The sequence below is a fragment of the Xenopus laevis genome, chromosome 4L, assembly GCF_017654675.1.
Source record: "Xenopus laevis strain J_2021 chromosome 4L, Xenopus_laevis_v10.1, whole genome shotgun sequence".
Taxonomy (NCBI): Eukaryota; Metazoa; Chordata; class Amphibia; order Anura; family Pipidae; genus Xenopus; species Xenopus laevis.
In genome coordinates, this window is record NC_054377.1 from 79,323,150 (window position 1) to 79,346,575 (window position 23,426).

General features: G+C 38.7%; 1 protein-coding gene across 1 annotated transcript in view; it reads right to left on the reverse strand.

The window, feature by feature from the left end:
- cachd1.L (cache domain containing 1 L homeolog) overlaps positions 1 to 23,426 on the reverse strand; it is a 94,343-nt gene that overhangs the window by 15,967 nt on the left and 54,950 nt on the right. The window contains exons 3-12 of the mRNA XM_018258236.2: positions 20,835 to 20,983; positions 18,345 to 18,451; positions 16,601 to 16,727; positions 6,633 to 6,777; positions 5,856 to 6,072; positions 4,983 to 5,132; positions 2,783 to 3,016; positions 1,709 to 1,858; positions 1,393 to 1,516; positions 356 to 473 (exon numbers count right to left, since the gene is read on the reverse strand). Of these exons, the coding sequence (XP_018113725.1) occupies positions 356 to 473; positions 1,393 to 1,516; positions 1,709 to 1,858; positions 2,783 to 3,016; positions 4,983 to 5,132; positions 5,856 to 6,072; positions 6,633 to 6,777; positions 16,601 to 16,727; positions 18,345 to 18,451; positions 20,835 to 20,983 (1,521 nt within the window). The remainder of the gene's footprint in view (positions 1 to 355; positions 474 to 1,392; positions 1,517 to 1,708; positions 1,859 to 2,782; positions 3,017 to 4,982; positions 5,133 to 5,855; positions 6,073 to 6,632; positions 6,778 to 16,600; positions 16,728 to 18,344; positions 18,452 to 20,834; positions 20,984 to 23,426) is intronic.

A 23,426-nucleotide genomic window follows, 5' to 3' on the forward strand; every position in this document is an offset into this window, starting at 1 on the left:
CTACACAACAGCTTGTTTATATTAACTATAATAGTGTTTCTGAAGCAAACAGATCCGTTTTACCAGTGCAGGACAACACTACATATTGCCATTACTTTTTGGCATTACTGTTCCTTTAAGTTCATTTATCCATATGACTGAAGTTTTCTGCCAAAATGAACCCTGCATAAAGTTCTAGGACTTGGCTGAATCCCAAAGCAAATCCTGGCTTCTAGGCATCCTTGTTATTTGAGGTTGTGTATTTGTGAAAGCTGCTTTAAAGGACAGTATACACTTAGCATAAGTATAGCCATGTAGGTAATGCTTTATTTTAAAACATATAGAATATACTGTTGGTCTAGATCCTTAGTCGTACCATTTTCCAAGCGTAGCTGACATTATATGCTTCTTTTCCAGGGTCTCGCAGTTTGTTGATGTGCCAAGACAGCGATGAGTTTACAGGCACCGTAATAATCTGGCTGCCCAGAGGGAGGCTACATGGGAAATAGACACCAGTAAGTTCCATGAAAGGAAATCTTAGAATCAAGCTGACAGAAAACTAACTGAGCACTCTCATTGCACAGACAATAGTTATGATGTGCAAGTTCCACCACAACTCATCACATAGCTTCAACTGCGGTATTGCAAAATAACAGACAAAAAGCAAAACATTGTACCCAGGGAAATAAAGAGGGCTTTGTGTTCTTTGTGATAAACTGCAAATTCCTATTTGGCAAACTAGACATACTTGTCTGAGAGAAACAGGGTGTGTATGCTGGGAAACACTACAGGTACCTCTGCAGACTTACAAACAGGGATGTCAACATAAAAAGTGTCTAAGGTAAAGTTTAACGTTCTCTTAAAAAAAGATTGAGAACCTCGGGTCTTAAAAACAGCCAGTAACATTATATCCAATGTAACAAAAAATAGTACAATAAGTACAGTAAATGCAATAAATGTCAGTTTTCAATCCTTTAAGAGATTCACATTTCCTTAAATGACATATTTAGTTATTGGGTCTGTTTCCCTATAACTTGGTGAAGTGTGCCCCAACTAAATGAGACTTGTTTTTTTGTTTTTTTAAATGTGTGCCCCTGCCAATGAAGTGGAGGGTGGCTGCCAGAGATATTTAGAAAGTAAGTGGGGATTGAAAGGGGGCTGTAAATTAAGATCGATGGCACACATTTTTCAGAACCCATGGACTTGAAAGAAAAGCATGCTCAAAACATTCTAGTGAGCATTAATCATCGACCTTTAATATTTGTCTTATTGCAAGATTACCATATGTATAATTACCTTTTATTGATCTCCACAGATTGATTTATTGCAAGTATGGTGTCTTCGTCACACATATACTAAAGGCAAGCCCCTGTTCTGCATGTAACTATACCAATATGTAATACTTTATATTACCTGAGGATGTTCTGTCTCACCAAGGTAAACTTGGGGATATTTTCATAATGTATGATATCTGTGTGCAGTGGAGGTTCTACCAGTAAGTAGGGTCTTGTGAGTGAAGGGTGCATCAGAGTGTAACCTTGGAGGAGAATAGATTTAAAATAAAATGTTAAAACAGCATGCCAAAAATAAACCACCCATCACATGCACTAATTAGCTTGGTTATACATTTATTTTAACTTTTTACATTTTCACCAAAAAATGGCATGCATGTTTATTACATATGATGGAGAATTGTTTATAGTTTCTATAACAACAACCCCCCCCTTACCTTTGTTATCTATCAGAAAGGTGTATGATGCCAAGGAATCCTGGTAGTAAGTCACATCTTCAAGTATATATGCAAGGTTGACATCTACTCCAACAATTCCCAACAACAAATTTCCAAAGTAACAAGGCTTGCTGACTGTCATGATCAAACCTGAAACAGACAACAGCACAAAACAACAGATGTTATAGAATGACATCACAGAAATTCCATATCTGAGAAAACCTTTACAAGTTCACAGTTCGTTTTAAATGGTAAGATGCATCCGGTTTCTAAAATTGATTTTCTCTTAACAAATCAGTACAATAAAACTTAACTGCATGCACTGAACATTTGTTCTATATTTTTGCCTTTAACACTTTGTTAAAAAAAATCTCCATTGAAAATAAATATTTATTACTGACCAAAAGATTCTGACATTCTGATCAAATATTATATATGCACAGAATCCATAATCTTTGTACCAAATACTGACGCTTTCGCCAAATAAAGAACCTAATCTGAACCCTAATTTGCTTACTCAACTGTTTAACACTCTAAAAATTACTTTTACAAAATGGCTTCATGGTTAAAAACAGGTCTTGTTTGATAGTTTAAAGCCTTGTGACATTAAAGGTTTGGATTTGGTTCACTAAGGATGCATTTGAATCTGGATTTTGCAAAAAGTCCTGGCCAAAGCCAGCCCAACAAAAGTTGCCCCAGAAATAAAACGTAAGCAAAATAGATCAGACAGGGCTGGAACGGTCAGTTGGCAAATTTAAGAAAATCTACAGTCCCACATGCTTTTCAGTTAAAACCTGTATGGGGTGTGCTTCAATTTTTGTGTAAAAAGTCCTCAAAAACCACAGTTTAAATATGATTTAAAGCTCAGTTTCCTTTATTTAAAAAAGGAATCGTGGAACTAAGACCGTGCAATCCTATAATTAATGCAACATCAATGCAGAAACTATTGATGACCAATAAGCTTATGGCCTACCAGTACAGGATGATCAATAAGTAGATAAGGAATTTACATAGACATCTACATTTGCTGCTTTATACAAAATTACCAAAATTCCAATGTTAAAATTTTCTTACCATCACCCATTTCATCAGTAAAAGGTAGACTAAACACAGCTTCATCAATCATTCGATTTGGAAGGTTGGTATAAAATCGTCCCACAGTTGTCTCCAAGTTGCTGAGCTGATTTAGCACCATCATGCTTCCCTTTGTAACAGGAAGGCCCGTCTTGTCAGACACACCATACTTTGCAGAATTTTGCTCTGCCAGGTCGCGAAGAAATGCTAATTCTTTCAAGCCTGTAACTCCCTCTGTGAAGGAAACAAATAATATTAATAGATGTGCACTTCTGAACAAATGTCTGGGCATTGGTATATGAACTTTCCTCAAGAATAAGTTTTGGTTAGAAGACCAAACATCTTCTTCCGTTTAGAATTTTAGCAGTTAGAGATAGGCAGTGGTATGAATGAAAGACTTGAAGATCAATAAGATATGGCCTGAATAGAAAGTAATAAAAAGTAGCAATAACAATAAAACTGGCTGCTTTTGTCAGTGACCCTCTTCTGAAAGCTGAAAAGAGGCACATAAGGAAGACAAAACAATACTATTAAAAAATACTAAAATACTAAAAGTTAATTGAAAGGTGAACCACCCCTTTAAATCCACATGACAAAGTGTTAGCATTCAGTTCTGCTAAGGATTTAGAGAAAAGCTTGCAAGAAATTCAGGAACTCAGCTGAATCCAAACCTTATCCAAGATTTGGGGGATCCTCATGAAGAATAAATAAAGCTGCTGTTCTAATTTTATTTATTGTTAAGTAGTTGCCTTTCTTTTCTGCCAATTTCCAACCTTCAATTTATACAGCATTTTCCTGGTGTAAGTTAATTTAACAAAAAGTCTGCTTATCTCTGTATACTTTGTGTTTAATCCTTCTAGCCCTTGTGGGTAGTAATTCCATGCATATGCTGCCAAAAGTATGTTAAAACATGGATAGATATACACAATGTTTATTGTGCACTTTTACACTGATTTTTCCAATATACTGTTGTCTGCAACTACCGTATATACTCGAGTATAAGCCGACCTGAGTATAAGCCGACGTACCTAATTTTACCTACGAAAACTGGGAAAACTTATTGACTCTAGTATAAGCCTAGACACAACTACATCCCTGTCTCCCAGCAGCGCACATTCTGCCAAAGCGACCCCCCCAGCGATCAACCGGACTTCTTTGCAAAGTTGATGGTGACAGAGAATTGCCAAACGGATTACTGTGTGCATTGTCCCACTGTCCCACTACCATGTGCAGGGGGTGCTGTTTGATATTGCCATCACTGTTAATCTTTCGTATAACCAACAGAGGGCACTGTGTGATATTGCAGTCACTGTTATTCTTTCATATAACCAACAGAGGGCGCACTGTTATTCTTTCATATAACCAACAGAGGGCGCTGTGTGATATTGCAGTCACTGTTATTCTTTAATATAACGAACAGATGGCGCTGTGTGATATTGCAGTCACTGTTATTCTTTCATATAACCAACAGAGGGCGCACTGTTATTCTTTCATATAACCAACAGAGGGCATTGTGGGATATTGCAGTCTCTCCCCAAGTGTACTGTTGGTATAGGAATGATTAAAAGTGACTGCAATCTCAGCTACTCGGGTCGGGTACCGCTGACCCGAGTATAAGCCGAGGTAGACTTTTTCAGCACATTTTGGATGCTGAAAAACTTGGCTTATACTCGGGTATATACGGTACGTATTACAATCACTGTGTTTTTCAAATTGGCCTATTTCTAATAACTACATGAGCTTAGCTATTTAAATCACTGGCAGAAGTCAAAAGGTAAATTAAACAGTTATTCTATAACACCAGTGCAGTTTATCCGGAGAGGAGCAGTGGCCTGGAGAAAAAAGTAGCAATTTATTTTACTGGGAGGTGGGTAAAATAATAGTATACCCCAGTGATATGTGCTTTCATGTCCTTTAAACTATGTCAGATGTATTGGGAAAGACAAAACTACTGATTTACTATCACCTTACCAGAGCAAGATGCATTTTCTGTCTTCAAATCTGATTTATAGTTTTTTATTGTGTGCATCAACAGTATCAACTGGGTCTAATATATTCCAGCAACTTCCTTCTAAGGAAATATTCAATAAGGCGCTAAAATGTTGCCAATACTTGCATAAAGGACTTAGATTATTTTCTAACCATTATCCTTATAAAGTCTCAAGAGTTTATCAGAACTCTCTACATCCTTTAGCCTCACCATTCATAATAGCGTAGGTTAAAATCATTACAGAATTGTTCAGCAGACTGTTCTCTTCACTTATGACACGTAAAGTAGCTTTTTTATCCTCTTCAGAAGAATCTTTAGATGTGATACCAGATGATAAATAGATAATCACTATGTCTGTATCTTAAAAGAAAGAGGAAAAACAACATTAAAACTGTTGTAAATTATTTCCACATAAAACTATACTCTAACTAGAACAGTTATTGCTTGAGTCATTTTAGTAATGTTTTATAATAGACATCACCCTTTATATCATATATTATTACACTTGCACTACTTAGCACTGTGGGGCATTTGACTGCGTTTGTAACCAAGTCAAAAAGGAACAAATCCGCCTATCACCAATTCCCACAGAGAAACTATGAAGAAACGTGCTGCAGAAATTGTTGGCACTTTATAAATATTTTGTTAATAACAACATTTAACAGTACAAACAAAAGTGTTTTACTATCACATGTATATGTTGCTAAAGGTACTCAAACTGCAAGATATTGAAAACATTATTATATTTATTGTATTATTTATTGTATACATTTTGCTTTGGATAAACAGAAATTAATGGTGCTAAGCACAAAGTTACTATAAAGCATTCTCTGCTTTTCCAAAATTGTGCAGTATGCTTTCTGGGCAAGTCCTCAACAGTCATGACAAGTGACATGAAATCAAGCAAGTAAGTAAGGCTCTGCACCAAACCCTGCAGCAGACAATTCAGTCATATGCAATTAGTCTCATGACAGCTCATAATCCTTAAAATCAAAAAACATTCTTCTACTGTTGTCGTATCTTGTTCTGGAGCTAACTTATTCTGCCAGATCTAAAAATGAAGCAAGTCACCAAACTTCTTACTTGCGTGAATTCTTGTGCCATTATTGGTATTTCTGATCAATTGAAAAGCTTTCTGAAATCCAAGGGCATGTTGAGTAGGGCTGTCTGAAGACTTAACAGACGATACAAAGCTTGCCATCTCTCTCTTGGTTTCGCTGGTGGCAGGAGACAGGAACGTCTTGTAACACTGATCCAGAGAGCATGTTCTCGCAATATCAGCTACAGTTAGAACGGAGATCTGCACGAGAGTGAATCACATGCTTAACAACGCCACATATACACCAAGCAGAAATGCATTTAAATGTGCAGCATTACTTTTGGTCCCAAAAATTACTCTGTTCTGCCATGTATCTAAGAGAAGATATTCGATATTTTCTTGTATATAGATTGTAATTCCTTTAATTTCAGGAAGGTGCAATCTTTACATGCTTTGACATTGCTGACTGAGCCACTGGCCAATTTTGCAGACAAAATATGTGTATAAGTACACTGGTCAGCAATCTTTCCATTTACCCACTGGCTTGAACAGGCAGGTCTGCATGTACATAACCTACTTCAGAACTCATTAGACCATGCACATTGACAACAGCCTACCTACTATACTGATCCCTAAACTGGCTCCTAGAAGATGAACAGTCAAGCTCCTGCTACTGAAGAATACTTGCTAAGATGAGGGTAATGCTATATTTTACTAAGCATGTCCAAACACAATGCTAACACTAGAGTTTCTTTTCAGACTGTAGCTGGACAAATATATTATTGCTGATAAATGATTTAATAAGCAGGGAGAATGCCTACTTTGTCATGTTCATCAATTGAATTCAAGATAACGTGTGCTGCGTCTCTTGCGATCTGGAGTTGTGTCTCTGTAATGGAAGCTCCATGGTCCACAATAACAACAATATGTTTTGACTGAGGGCGAACAGTGGACACGTAGACTGGTCTGTAGGGAAAGAAATAGTGTTATCTGCATTCTATTATTTTACTTAAAGTATTCTCCCCCTTCCCAATATGTGAAGAATCTGATTTATTTTAAAGTAAACTTCAAATTAGTTTTCCAAAACCATGAAAATTTTGACCGACACGGTTCCTTTAAAAACAACAATGCTTTGCATAGAATTTGGGCACATGCTGAATTCCTCAAAGCAGAACAGGCGAGATACATCCTCAAACAGATTGTTTGACCACTTGTGTCTAAAGTGTTTCTGGCAAGAATTTCAAATATTGCTCTAGAAGCCACTCAAACAAATAAATGTGTTGGTTCAAGTAACCTTGGACCATTTTGAAGTGAATGGAAGGGGAAGGGGCAATTAAGTTACATATATTAATTTTAACACCAATCATCACTATATAAACAACTCAATATTCACTCAGCCCTAAGACTCCAGACAGCACTGGGTAGACTCCAGATAATAAACATATGCATATATACACATAACGTACTCATCGTGGCATTCAAGAGTCAGCCAATAAAAGTAATCTAAAACTAATCTCAGATACTTGTCTACATAAACATCTTGTCAAATGAGCTGCAACATGTGGCTTAAAAATTAGCCAACTCAGCGGCTAAGGAAATGATCGGGTCCAAGCTGTAACAGGCCAGTAGTACAATTAGTTATAAAATTAATACACGCTTCAGCATACAAAAATAAGAAGTTTCCTAAATATAATCAATTAAAAATTCTGTACTGTTTCTAAAATAATAACATTTATCTTCACTATTCATCTCTCAGCATCTGTTTCTCTTCATTCTCTCTTCATGCAGCAGTTGGGTGTCAGATATTCATTGACAGTTAAATCCAATATATCTTATGAGGGGGGGGGTTCCTTTTGCCTAGAAGATGTATTACAGTACACTCTATTAAAACCACCAGAAATCATGTCTCTCTACATGCAGGATTTGTGCTATTTGTGCAGTTATTTAGTTAGATTTTGTTTGTACTGGAATCAGTTATTTGAGTGAGCTCTAATTCATCTGGTAGAAAAGGAAGCCCCCTATAAGATATACTGGATCTTACTGTCAATGAATATCTGACATCCCAACTGCTACAAGAAGACAGAATGAAGAGAAACAGATGCTGAGAGAGGGATAGTGAACATAAACTTGATTATTTCAGAAACGATGCAGAATATTTAATTGATTGAATTTAAAAGTTTGATGAAGCTTATATTAAATTTTAATTTTCGTGATAGTTCCCCTTTAAGCAATCATTAGTATGTTTCTTTATGTACAGTAAATTAACAAGTAAGGAACAGACAGAAAATTCCTCAACTACAACTACTACTTAATCTCTTTTAGTGACAGTAACCAGGGATAAAGGATGTGGACTGCAATTTATTTTCTGTGAAAATAGCAATACCATCTGGGTTTCTCTGGTATGTTCCTAATTGCAGGGGGAGGCAGATTTACTACTACTTCTGTTCTCAGAGCCAGCCCACATGTAAAATTTCTGTGAAATACTCAAAGGTCTACCAAAGAATAAACTATTGATCAGTATGCACACAGAATACATTTAACTGAAAAATAGACATTATATGGTGAATAAAATTACATTATCTCATAACAGTCATTAAAACATTTTCATTCAGCGATTCACATTTTATCATTACCCATATTAGCAGCTATGCAGGGCTTTGTAAAAAATTCTTAACCAACTTGATTACATCAAAGTGAAATTGTGCATTATGCTGGTAGAATGGTTGCTTAGTTTTAACATGAAATAATATTTAAATGAAACATTTACACTATTTTGCATAACAAAAACTTCATGCCAGGCATTACCCTTAATAGTTAGATAATAATAATAATGCTCCTTATTTTGTTAATCTGCTACTAAAATTAAGAAAATAAGAAAATACTTAAATGTCACACATGCTTATTAAAAAAGCATCTCCGTAAATGCAACGTCTTCTATGCTACATATTACAGCCTTTCTACTTTGAATGGCTGACCCATTGCTACACAGCAGCTTATTTATATAAACAATAGTAGTGTTTCTGAAGCAAACACAGCAGTTTTACCAGTACAGGGCAACACTGCATTATATGTTTATTACAGGTATAGGATCCCTTATCCAGAAACCCGATATCCAGAAAGCTCCGAATTACAGAATGGCTGTCTCCGACACTCCATTTTATCCAAATAATCCAAATTTTTAAAAATGATTTCCTTTTTCTCTGTAATAATAAAACAGTACCATGTACTTGATCCCAACTAAGATATAATTAATCCTTATTGGAAGCAAAACCAGCCTATTGGGTTTATTTAATGTTTAAATGAATTTCTAGTAGACTTAAGGCATAAAGAACCAAATTACGGAAAGATCCGTTATCCGGAAAACTCCAGGTCCGATGCATTCTGGATAACAGGTCCCATACCTTACAAATTGATTTCATTTTTTGAGGTTATTGTTGCTTTAAAGGGGACCCATCAACCAAAAAAAATATTCATAATCATATTTTATCACATCAGTCAAGCAAAATGAACTTTTATTACACTATATAAATTATTTGAATCTGGTTTCCTTCAGTTTGGGAACTCATAATTATAACAAGCAGGCAGGAGCCATTTTGTGGACACTGTTATTAAAGGGATACTGTCATGGGAAAAAATTTTTTTTTCAAAATTAATCAGTTAATAGTGCTGCTCCAGCAAAATTCTGCACTGAAATCCATTTCTCAAAAGAGCAAACAGATTTTTTTATATTCAATTTTGAAATCTGGCATGGGGCTAGACATATTGTCAATTTCCCAGCTGCCCAAGTCATGTGACTTGTGCTCTGTTAAACTTTTTTTTAAAAGGTTTTTATTTTTGTTTTTAACAACACACAAACAAGACAGTCACAGTCCATGTACAAGTCAGGAGAAACCACACAGCATTATTCACTGACAGAGCAATCACAAAGCTTATACAGTACAGGAAAAAAACAAAATAGAAGGTAGCAATACAGGTCAAATCCTGACGAACGGTCTGAGTACGACTACCAAGAGAATCTAGACAGGTGGTGTCTCCGGAAGCTCAAGTGTTGGGTTAGCATCTAACCAAGAGGCCCAGATATTATTGAATTTAGTAGGTGAGCCTCGAGCTGCATATGTTAGTTTTATAAGTGGTAGAGTTTTGTTCACCAGTGTAACCCAATCCAGCAGCTTCGGTGACTCAGAACTCATCCACTTAATGGCAATTAGTTTTTTTGCATAAAATAAGACTGCCCTCATCAGTTTCCTGGAATCAGCCCGAGGGAGGAGGTCCTCCACTACTCCTAGGAGACACACCTCTGGAGACTTAACCCTAGGCAAAGCCAGATTCTCATCTATGTAACCCATCACCTCAGACCAATATCTGCTAATGTGGACACATTCCCATACCATATGCTCAAAGCCGGCATCCACAACTTGGCATTTTGGGCACTCGGCATTAAGTGATTTCCCCATAAATTTCAACCGAAGTGGAGTGATATAGACCTGGTGGAAAAATTTAAATTGTATAAATCTATCTCTCGTGGCAATGAGGAAGTCATATATGTGAGCAGTTGCTTCTGCCCATTGTTCCTCGTCAAGGGCAGGAATCACCTTAGTCCACTTAAGACGTGCTGTGGCAAAAGGGGTAGGTGTGGCTGGCGGCAGTAATTTGTATAAATGTGAGAGTAACTTATCTGCGTCGGGTTCCCAGAGCCTATCCTCCCATACAGTTGTGCCCAAAGTCGGTTTGAGAGAACTAAATTGTGACTGAAAGGCATGACGCAACTGCAAATATCTAAAAAATTGTAGACCGTGATTGCCCAATTTCTCTTTCAGCACTTCAAACTGGGGGAAAGTGCCGTCCACTATTAGATCGGATAGCCACTTGATTCCCATCTGGGGCCAGTAATAGAAGTCAGGAAGATCGAGAAACTGCTGGAGATTAGAGTTTCTCCAAATGGGCACATGCGGGGAGGTACCACTGCTGACCCTCGACTTTTGTCTCATTACCTTGTCCCATACTCTGATAGGGGTACTAAGAACTTCAGGTATTTCAGGTGAGTCTTTAAGGGATCTGTATGGCGCATTACGCAGGGCCTCTAGCGAACCCATAATATTACCATGCAAGACTGTTAAGGGGTTATCAGGATCTGGATTGAACCAATTATGTACATAAGTTAGTTGTCCGGCAAAAAAATAGTGCTGCATATGAGGTAAGGCAAGGCCTCCTGTGTGATACGAGGCTGTTAGAGTGTCCCAACCGACTCGCGGGGATTTATTTGCCCAAATAAAGGACCTCATTTCACTATTAAGTCTAGTAAAGAACCGGTTTGCCAGCATTACCGGAGCATTTTGGAGCGGGTAGAGGAATTTCGGGAGGTAGATCATTTTAAAAAGGTTTATTCTGCCCCAAACCATTAATGGTAGTTTAATCCAGTGCAGAGCATCGTTCTTAAATTTGGCAACAATCGGATCTAGATTGGTTTCACAGAATGTGGATGTATCGCTAGTAATTTCTATGCCTAGGTATCTGAATTGGGAAACCCATTTGAGACCATTGCAAGTATCCCCCACTCTTGAGTCCGCCAGAGAAAATAGGTTGCTCTTTTGTCTATTTATCCGAAGCCCACTGTAATCACCAAAGATTTCTACTGTGGTTAAGGCTTGATCAAGGGAGTCACCATCATCATTCATTCAATATTGAACGTGAGTAAAGACTCTTCTCAGGTTCAAGGAAGTAGTTTTTTTAGGCATAAAACCCGACTGATCACAATGTATCAGCTCTGTTATGACTCTCCCAAGTCTATTTGTTAGTGTTTTTGCCAAAATTTTCGTATTGAGCAGGGAGATAGGCCTGTAAGAGTCACAACGGGTCGGATCCTTCCCAGGTTTAAGAATCAGTACGATCACCGCCTCATAGAATGAGTCAGGGAGCATATGGGAGTCTAAAGATGCATTAAGGACCTTAGCTAAGTGGGGAGCTAGTTGTTTGCAGAGGAGTCTATACCAGGCAGCCGGTAGACCGTCCGGGCCAGGGGTTTTGTTGGAAGGTAAAGCCCGGATTGCCTCAGCAATTTCCTGAGGAGAGATAAGATTATCTAGGAAACTACTTTGCTCAGCAGACATCCTGGGAATGGGAATGCTGTCTAAATAGTTCTCTAAATTGGTTTTGCCATTAGGGTGCTGTTCAGCATAAATGTCACTAAAGTACGAAGCGAACACAGTAGCTATTTGTTGAGGGTTTGTATGAGGACTGCCGACATTGTCAGTAACAGTTGAAATCACCGTAATATCCTCCTTAGTTTTAGAAAGGTGGGCCAAGACCTTGCCATTTTTGTCCCCCGATTCAAACACTTTTTGGCTCTGGTACAATAGTTTCTTCCTAGTCATATTCACTAATTGCATGTCTAATTCCTTTTGGGCCTTTACTAACTGGGCATGTTGTTCCTCCGTTTTTCCCATGGCAAATATGGCTTGGGCCTCTTGCAAGTCTGCCTCTTTGCTTCAAGACCTCCTTAGCATCCTCCCTGGCACATTTTATAGCAGTAATAAGAGACCCCCTGGACACTGCTTTAGAGGCATCCCAAGTTATATTAGTACTCGCAGTGTCGACATTAGCCTCCCAATATTGGTCATAATCTTGAACACATTTGGATGCGATTGATTCGTTAGTTAACCACAATGGGGAGAGACACCATAAAGCATGTTTGGAAGCTATACCCAGAGAAATTGTAAGCTCAAGTGGGGAATGGTCTGAGTGTGCCCTTGGTAGATATTGGATCTCCTGGAGAAATTGTGCAAAGTTAACGGTGCCTAATGCCAAGTCAATGCGTGACAGCGTGTGACATGAGAATTGTGTTTCTGCTGGATATTTAGTACGCCATAAATCAAGGAGCCCTAGAGCTGCCATCCATCCCCTGAGATGGGCGGCAGATGCTTCCACACCTGAAAGTCAGTTTCTGGGTTCACCGTGCTGTTAAAATCACCTAAGTAGCAGATAGGATCAGCAGGAAGGGCCATCACCTTTTGAGATATCTGTTCTAATAGTGTAAGGGAGAACGGAGGAGGCATATATATGTTTACAAGGATCAATGGCTGATTGTGAATCTTGCAATGTAAAATTATAAATCTACCAAAGAAATCAGTATGGAGGGCGAGTAGTTCAAACGGTACCCCTTTTTTAATCAGTATAGAGACTCCTCTGGAGTAGGTTGAGAAAGGCGCATGATATGCATGTCCCACCCAGTGGCGTTTGAGGGCTAATAGTTTTTGACCAGTCAGGTGGGTCTCCTGGAGTAGGACCACCGCCGGGCGCCGTTTATGAATCAAGTTAAGGACGAGCGCTCTTTTGAATTTGGAATTGAGTCCTCTAACATTCCACGTTACAAGCGTCACATTCGCCATGATAAAAAGAACAAAATGAGTCGCCACCAGAGCCAGATGCCCTGTCGTAGCCTGTCAGATAGCCAACAATGCAAAGACTGTGAGTACATACAACAAAAAACACGACACATAAAACCCCAACTTGATGTACAGATCAGCGTAGTGCGTCTCCTTACGAGACTTTCCATAGACTCGAGACCCCCCCCCACCCTGCCCACCCCCCAAACCTGGGTGGGCCTATACCAAGAACTGTTAACTTGATGAGGATGATGTCCAATTAGCAAATCAGCTACTCGACAACCAACAAATGTATAAGCCAGGAAGGCGAAAAAGTTAAGTTCCAATTACACCGTGCCGTTGCGCACGTCTTGCTTCACCACCATAGAAATAAGTCTGGAACCAAAAAATGTAATAGGCAACATAGAACAAAAATGCAGAGAGACTCCTTGCAGAGGGGATATGGCGGGCACTGCCCAGGCCTGCGCAGCAAATGCTCGAGGGGGGGGGGGCACCGTTAGCTTACAAGTACAGGTATCTACTCAGTTCAACGATGAATGTGCATAGTGGCCATCAAATGTAGGGCTGTCCACTATCATAATACATCCGGACTGATGGAAGTGCGGCTGAGGTGCAGGCATTAGGGTGGGGTACTCCCAGACTTGCGTTGACAGCCCTGCAGTCTCCATCTGTCATTTAGGAGCAACTGGAGACAATGATGCAGCTGTAGGTGCGATGCACGATGTGTCGTTGAATAGGAGCAGCACCTGCCCAAAAATACAAACAACGGTGGTTCACAACGGAGCCCCCTCACCAGGATCTTCACCCTCTCGTTGTAGGTCAGGTCGGGGAGCTAAACGCAGTGTGTCTAGCCATTGATCAGCTTCTCCTGCTGTTTGAAAAAAATGTGTGCGATTCCCCTGAATGATTCGCAATTTAGCTGGGTACACCATCGAGTAAACAATGCCAGCGCCCCTGAGTCTCCGCTTTACCCCTTGATAGGAGGCCCGCAGCTTCTGCACAGCCTGGGAGTAGTCGGGGTATAGTGAAATGTTCGCGCCATTGAAAGTCAGTTGGCCTGTTCTTCGTGCAGCCGCCATAGCTGCGTCACGGTCCCGATAATTTAGGATCCGCATTATCAGGGGCCTAGGAGGAGCGCCCGGTGGCAGGGGGCGCATGGGGACACGGTGTGCCCTTTCAACAACGAAAATGTCAGAAAAAGTGTTCTCACCCAATGTCCGCTTCAGCCAGGCCTCTACGAAAGCTTCAGGGGAGTCGCCTTCACTGCCCTCCGGAAGGCCCACCAAGCGCAGGTTATTGCGCCGATTGCGATTCTCCGAGTCCTCTGCCTTAGCCGAGAGAGCCGTAACTTGTTGCTGTAGAGTAGTTAGCATTCTGGGATAAGGGGCTACCGTATCTTCCAGCGTGGAAATACGAGTCTCTGCTGCAATGGTCCGCTCCCGCAGATTTTGTAAATCTTGGCGTAGGAGAGACGTATCCACTTTAATCGCTTCAAGCTGCGCCGTGGTGCTGGAGTGCGAGCTGGTAATTGCCTCCAGTAGTTCAGCATTTGAGGGCTCACCGGCAGGCAGATCTTGACTAGAGGCAGGTGGAGGGGGGGACCCAGGCCGCGAGGCCAAGCCATCCTCGTGGTCCCGCTCGGGATGTGGCGTCTGCAGGTATTTGTCCAGTTTCTGCGACTGTTCAGACTTCCCTCTCTGTCCATACTTTCCCATGGTTGTTATGTAGCAGTAACAGCATAAATTACTTGCCGTTCCAGCTGCTGTGGCAATCAGGATAACTGGGTTGTTAGAGAGCTGCTCTAAACACGACCGTTCAGATCGCCATCTTGGCCACGCCCCCCAAAAAAACTTCAATCACTCTTTACTGCTGTACTGCAAGTTGGAGTGATATCACCCCCTCCCCCCCCCCCAGCAGCCAAACAAAAGAACAATTGGAAGGTAACCAGATAGCAGCTCCCTAACACAAGATAACAGCTGCCTGGTAGATCTAAGAACAACACTCAATAGTAAAAACCCATGTCTCGCTGAGACACATTCAGTTACATTGAGAAGGAAAAACAGCAGCCTGCCAGAAAGCATTTCTCTCCTAAAGTGCAGGCACAAGTCAAATGACCAGGGGCAGCTGGGAAATTGACAAAATGTCTAGCCCCATGTCAGATTTCAAAATTGAATATAAAAAAATCTGTTTGCTCTTTTGAGAAATGGATTTCAGTGCAGAATTCTGCTGGAGTAGCACTATTAACTGGTGTGTTTTGAAAAAAACATGTTTTCCAATGACAGTATCCCTCTAAGACAAGCCTTGCATCTGCTCAGAATCTTGTTTGTGCACCAGAATGGGGGACCTCATGTCCATCCCCATGCCCTGGCTACACAATTAAACGGTGAAGACAACGGTGAATGTGGGAAAAGCAGCAATTTCTAGGAAGTGCTGAATGGAAAGAGAAAGTAATTGTCTGCCCCGCCTCTATGCCCAGGGCATAGAGGAGGGGCAGACAATATTTGATTGACAGCTGAGATGTTTAAATGAGCTTACAACAGCTATGAATACTTTAATAAAAAAATAGAAATTTGATTTCATGTTTAATTTGAAACTGACTTTTATTATACAGCTTTTTGTGTCTGGGTGACAGGTTCACTTTAAACATATATGACAATGAACCTGCTTGCTGGGAAAGTTTGCTGTTAGTCTAAGGGTCACTGGCTAGTTTACTCAGAAGTTTAATACAGGTGTGGGACCTGTTATCCAGAATGCCCGGGACCTGGAGTTTTCTGTATAATGGATATTTCTGTAATTAAAATCATGTAAACATTAAATAAAGCCAATAGGCTGATTTTGCTTCCAATAAGGATTAATAATATCTCAGTTTGGATCAAGTACAGTTTTATTATTATAGAGAAAAATGAAACCATTTTTAAAAATTTGGATAAAATGGAGTCTATGGGAGACAGTCTTTCTGTAATTGGGTGCTTTCTGGATAGTGGGTTTCCGGATAACGGATCCCATAACTTTATTTATAAAAGGCAAAATTTGATATTTGCCTTTTTGCTTTATAGTAAACAGTGACTGTTGAGACATGTAAAAATGAAAAGGGAAAATATACTGTTACAGTTGGTTTAACGTTCTAATTATTCTATATTCAATAGATAATGAATAACACAGACAGCTTACTGTACATAAAATAGTCCATTAAAGAATTGAATGTATTTCTTTAACATTTGCCTTTATTTTTGATATTAACCATACAGTTGAGTAGAACAATGAAACAATATATTTAGCCTTATTTTACTATATATATATATATATATATATATATATATATATATATATATATATATATATATATATATATATATATATATATATATATATCCAAAACATTCTCAGTAATACTAATGTTGTCTTACCTACTGCGATGCTCGTAGCTGCTTTTACATCGAAACTTGTGCGCAGGGAAAACTGTGAAAATGCCTTCTTCTGAGCTGAAATACTGCCATTTAATTCCAGGGTTGGATTTCAGATTATCAGCAAGCACTAAAAGACAGAGGAATAAAAAAATATGAGAACTAAAACCTGTAAAAATTAAGCATGATTTCAAAATATAAAAGGGGAGGGAGGGGAAAAAACGATGTACTTCCAGTTATGCTCTCTGGGTTATTTTTCTGGACAAAATAAATGTTTCTATGAGACTATCCAAATCTATGGTTGCCAAAGGGACAGTTTCTCATGGGTGCCTGTCAAACTCTTGAAGCTTTATTTGACCTATTAACATATATATTGTTATTCTCCCCTCCTTTATTACAACCTCATTCAAAACATCATCAATCAAGTGTAAGCAAGTGTTTACTTCAATGATGGGGTCAGTTTCTAAGGGACTGAAAGATGAATTAAAACCATGAACTTTGAATCCTACATATTATTTTTAAACAATCCGTAAGTGCCTGGAGCTGAGCCCCTCATGAATGTAAACATAGAGCCAGTAACTGCTTTTAGCAATCACAGTATAAAGGCAAAAACAAAAAAAAAATGTAAATTTAAATTTTCCTTCTGCTACAAACATTCCATCAATACATGATTGAAAAGGGCAAACAATACTAAAATATAAGAATGATCCCTAAACATTTAAATGTTATGTATTATTACCTTGCTATTGCTACTTGTGACACCCCAGATCTCTTCACATTCAGTAGAATCAAGAACACTATTTTGCCCAGCACCCGGTTCTAGTGCTTGAAAAGGTGGAAAGTAGACCCGTTTTATAACCCTGAGGTCTATGGCACATGGATGTTTTGACCACCCGTGCCATCGGACAGTGGCAGTCAAAGTGACCCGTCACCACTTGCAATGTACAGTAAATCAGTGAAAATTACTTTGTCCAAGTTCCCTGAAAAAATGTAGCTTCACAGAGATATTTACAGAAATCTATATGACAATTTGTGAAGGTTCTTTAAAGGGATACTGTCATGGGAAAAAAATAATTTCAAAAAGCATCAGTTAATAGTGCTGCCCCAGCAGAATTCTGCAATGAAATTTCTCAATTTCCCATCAGCAGAATAATGGGAAGTTAACCAAATAACAGCTCCTTAACACAAGATAACAGCTGCCTGGTAGATCTAAGAACAGCACTCAATAGTAAAATCCAGGTCCAACTGGTTACATTAAGTAGGAGAAACAACAGCCTGCAATTAACAGCTCCATCCTAAAGTGCACAGTGTAAACAGTGTAATTTACAGTCCGTTATAAAATATCATCTATACTAACTGTATAGTTTTCCAAACAGAACCCCTCTAGGCCTCCTTCCATTTTCTTATTTAACAAAGCATTCTGACCACAAAGTTTGAGTGAGAAAGGGAATTGTCACAAAGAAAATAAATCCTCAACATTATTGTTTGAATATATGTACGAGAGAGAGAGAGAGAGAGAGAGAGAGAGAGAGAGAGAGAGAGAGAGAGAGAGAGAGAGAGAGAGAGAGAGAGAGAGAGAGAGAGAGAGAGAGAGAGAGAGAGACTATTGAACAGTGTGGCACCCTCTATTTTTCCAATTGGCTTGGTGAACACAATTTTCTTTCTAGCTGCCTGCATTACAGCAGCTGTGTAAAAGCAAAACAAATACCCATTGAAATTAAAAGACCAATTAAAGTTTGCTACCAACCTGAGTTTAAATCCCGTCCTGGATTAAACGCTCGACTGTTTACAGTTGTAGAAAGTCGGTCGCAGCTAATAGTTTTGGACACATTTGTATTAAAATTCCCATCAAAGCTGAAATGAAATAAAATAAATGCAATCTTACTATTTCATGCAACAATAAAATGTAAATGTTGCAGAACCTGCATGAACAAATATTGTATTTTCTTTGCTGTATGTTCATGACCAATAAGAACCAATTTGCACATTAAGGACAACCAAAACTCTTTATAAATTATTGGGCTACAACTTGGGTTTGCTCCAGTAAAAATCATCCACCATTATATAGATGATATGTTGTCAGTCAGGGGAGTGCACAGGGATATCAGTGCTGACTGCTCATTTTGATAGGCTGTATAAGAACAGCACTGCATATGGCCCACTGATCAATCGAACACTTTCCTCCTAAGCGGTTAGTGTCTCCAGAAAATTCATCTTAGCAGCAGTCTAAGATGGAAGTTTCCAGAAAAAGATTTATTTTGTCCCTCAAACAAAAGAAGCCCCTTATCACCAACTGTAATCTTGCATTATTCAAACACACAGAGAGCCAGGTTGTACAGAATGCTTTCTGATGCAGTTATCAATTAAGGAATTGAGAGAAAGATAGTGCTAGACAGAACAGCACCTGTAACAAGGTAAGCCACATAAATCATCCTACAATAAAAAGCAATGACATAAAATGCTTTAGAGCAGCAGGCTATTTCCCCAAAGAGTTAAAAGAGTTGAAATAATGGCACTTGGATGGATGGGCACTTCTGCTGATGCAGTTGGCATGCACACACCATGACAGGAATGTCAACACTCAAATGCATCTCTTGAAAAACAACACAAGGTTGCCTTCAGTGGGGAGAAAAACACATTTATTTGACCGTAATTGGTTTCTTCGCTTACTTTCATCCGATCAAAAAGCCGCCTGAAATTCATTAAGGAAGGAAAAAATGGGGAGAAATAGAAGAGGTGAAAAGTGCCTTCTGGATTCACTTTAATGAAGAACTGATCGAAACTGCATCCCAAGGGAGAAAACAGTGCAGTGACTCCCACTTTGATCTCCTCCCCACAGTGAAATCCGCTCCCTGCATAGCTTGCAAGATGCTTGTTTGATTGACGTCTGCTCTGATGTGCAGACTGCTTTGAACTTCAGACATTAAATTCCCATCAGGCTCCAGTCATTTTTATTCTCCTTCAACAGGATTTACAAGCAGGAGATCAGCAATGTAGAAGATAAAATAAAATTGCAGATGCTTTGAATCTTACATCAAGCTAGTGCTAACTTCGGCTTGGACTATTTTTGATGTGGCCTAAATTCACAGCGTAAATTGCAGTTACTCTAAAACAGTTATAAATGTAAGGTATAAAAATCTAAAAATGCTAAGAAAACAAAAACCAAAGAGAATCACTCTGCAATTAGTATAAGGCACTAATTACTTAATGTCAAGTAAAGATATCTCACACAGACCACCACGTTATAGAATTTAGTGTCACATGAAGCATTTTGATATCTGCAATAGTATTCTTTTTAGTGCATGTGGGACAATAAAGGGGTGATACACCTTAAAATAAATTTTGATGTTGATGGTGGTATTTTAAGGCACTTTTACACGTGCAAGTCTAAGGGACACCTGGGAAAGTAAAGAAACATGGTAGCGTATAACTATGTTACTTTTTTTCTCAGGCTGTTTTTTTCCCCAAAAGAGGAGCACCAGGCCAGGGAAAAAAGTTTAGATATTGAATTCAGAGGGATACCTAACAAATTGGAACCTCCCAATGAATTAAGTTTTCCTTATAAATACAAAAAAAAATCAAAACCTGAACAAACTATTTTTCAAAATTAGCAGTTATTTAACCTGACTACAATGCCTTCCTTTGTAAAATGCTTTGAGGGATGCACATAATTTAATATTTTTACATTCAACTATGGAGAACTACGGATCCTCCAGAAAAGATATGACAAAATACTGAACCAAATTGTAACTCCAATTTAAACGTTCAGGTTTTAGCACAATCTATAACATTGTATTACCTGGAAATAATAATTTCCCCTTATATGTCTGCTATTTAATCTGGTATTAAATTTCAGAAACAGTTTAACTGCGACTAAAAAAATGTAGCCAAATCTGACCCTTGCACAAAGAAAAGAGATTTGTCAGACTCCTAAATCAAATAATGAAATAAAGGACGCTTGCAATGAAACCTGTTGTGAAGCATTTGTATGTTTACTAAAGCTGGGTGACATAAGTACAAGTACTAAGTGATTCAACCCTTTTGTATGTGAGCTATATAAGTCAATCATAAACCATCTTGCCACACAGCTTTCAGATTGGTGAAGGGGGTGAAAGTGTCTCTTGCCAATGAAGGGTCAACAACTATTTGGAATGGAGGCAGTTCAATGCTTATTTTTTGTTATGGTTATGACTAAAGGTTATGATTATCAATCTTTGCAGTACAAATAGTAGCTTACTCCATCATGGAAGCCGGAATAGTGCAACAGTCTTGGATGGCCGTCAATGGAGATGTCAGGTGAGCAGTGTAAGATGCTTCTACAACCAGCTTGTTGCGTGTCACCACATCTAAATATCGGTTAAATTTTTCACGGATCTTCTTGGCCAGCTAAAAGAGAGAGAGAAAAACATGTATAAATGTCACTGGAACAAAGAGAAGAAGAAGCTGAACAAGATGGCATCTAAGAGCTTCTACAGACATATTCTAGACTGGTGCAGTTTTTAGCGAGGATCACCAGGCTGGGGTATCAGATAAGCGATTATAATCACTGGGGGTGCCCAGTGAATATACCTTTAGTTCTCCTTTGAACCCTATATTTAATTGAAAAGTGAAAAGTGACAAAGACAACATATCAAATGTTAAAATTGAGAATTGTTTTCAACAAATGTGTTCAATGGGTGACAGGTCTGAACTGCAGGCAGGCCAGTTTAGCACAAGCTGCTTTTTACTATGGAGCCTTGCTGTTGTAATAAGTGCAGAACAGAGTTTGGCTACTGCATTAATGGTGCCTTCCCAGATGCTATGTGCACTAATGCACTCCCATTCCAACACAAATGCTGGTTTTTGAACTGTGTCCTGATAACAAGCCAGGTGGTCTTTCCCCTCTTTAGCCTGGAAGACTTGCATATGCAAATTAGGGGTGGGAAGGCAAAAACATTTTTTTATTCCTTGTTTTATGACAACAATCACGTGATATCCCTCCCTGCCCTTAATTTGCATATGCAAATTCCGATTTGGTTCCGTCGAAACCGAGTCCTGCTGAAAAAGGCTGAATCTTGGCCGAATCCCGAACCGAATACTGGATTCAGTGCATCCCTAGCTTCTAGATGCAGCTTATTCTTTACATGGTATTTGTGATCACAGTTAATGGTTATTGGAAGTATTCCTGAGTCCATGCACTACTGCATCATGTCTGTCTTTAATGAAGTGCCATCTGAGGGCCTGAAGATCACAGCCATCCAATACAGGCTTCGGCCTTGTCCCTTGACAGAGATTTCTCCTGAATATCTTAAATTTTTTAATGCTAGCATGTACTGTATCTTCACAATTTTATAGCGAGGAACCTTATTCTTAAATTGTTGCAATATTTGCCTGTGCAGTGTTTCACATTGTGGTGTACCCCTCCCCATCTTTACTTCTGAGAGACGCAACCTCTCTGGGATTTGCTCTAGTAAGCATTACACAACTTTTCCAGTCTTTTCTTGCCACTGTCTTAACGTCTTTGAAAAGTGTTACTGGAATCAAATTAAAAATGAGCATACATTTTTCAGAAAACAATAACATTTCTCAGTTTCAATATCTGATATTTTGTGTCCCCAGTGTCCCAATGTTTTTGAAAATCTCTAGACAGTAGACAATTGGTTTGTAATATGATACATCAAAGGAAACACTATTTTTTAAAGGGGAATTAAGTGAAAATAAACTTCTTAAGAGTACTCATTTGAGCAATTTACATACAAATTATCATTTATATACATTTATGTACATGTTTTGTTTATAATGATTTCTAAGATATTGCAGTTTTGTGGGGTTATGTAATAAAAGACACTAAGCTTGTCTTGCAAGCTATAGTAGCCAATAAGCAGGTAGTACCGGTAGGGGACATGTTATCCAGAATGCTCGTTACCTGGCCCTGGGGTTTTCCAGATAACTGATCTTTCCATAATACAGATATTCAATAAACCCAATAGGCTGGTTTTGCTGCCAATAAAGATTAATCATATCTTAGTCTGGATCAAGTACAAGGCACTGTTTTATTGTTATTGGAAAAAAAGGAAATTTTTTTAAAAGTTTGTATTTTTTGGAAAAAAATAGAGTCTATGTGAGACAGGCTTCCTTAATTGTGAGCTTTCTGTATAATAGGTTTCCGGATAACAGATCCCATACTTGTATTTAACAGAAAACCGTTCTAGTTCTGACTGGTTGCCATGGATTACTTCACCTGGGCAAACGTAGTGCTTTTTATTACATATGGGGAGGTTAGAATGGCAATATCACACTTATTCTCTTTCAGAGCTACTCACTCTCACTTAATCCCTTTAAGTGAGGCAAACCTACAATCACAGTACAAATAATACACAAGCAGAAACGGACTTTAACTCTTTCAAAATCATTTTTTTGCCAGTGTTACTTTCGATCAAGAAACCTATCTTATACTCTAAATGCAAATGTGTCTGCCCTTAACATGAAAAATGCAGGATAAGTGTAGCTATCACATTCCAAGCTCCATATAACAATACAACATATTAGTGCGCATCCCATTAACGCACTCTTTCGGGTTAGCCTCTGCATGTGCATATTTGCCAACTTGTACCTTTTATTTAATGTAAATAGAGACACACACACACACACACTTTTTCTAAATAGTAATCCAATTTCTCCAATTAAGAACCCCCAGCTGGGACGTTGAGAGCGCAATGACAAATGTAATTCTTGAGTATTTCTAGCAGAACACTTCAGAACACTTTACTCCTAGGAATGAGTAATGGCTAAACAAGATGCATTCTTCCCAATGGCTTTAATCAAAATCTACAACTCAATGCAGGGTCTC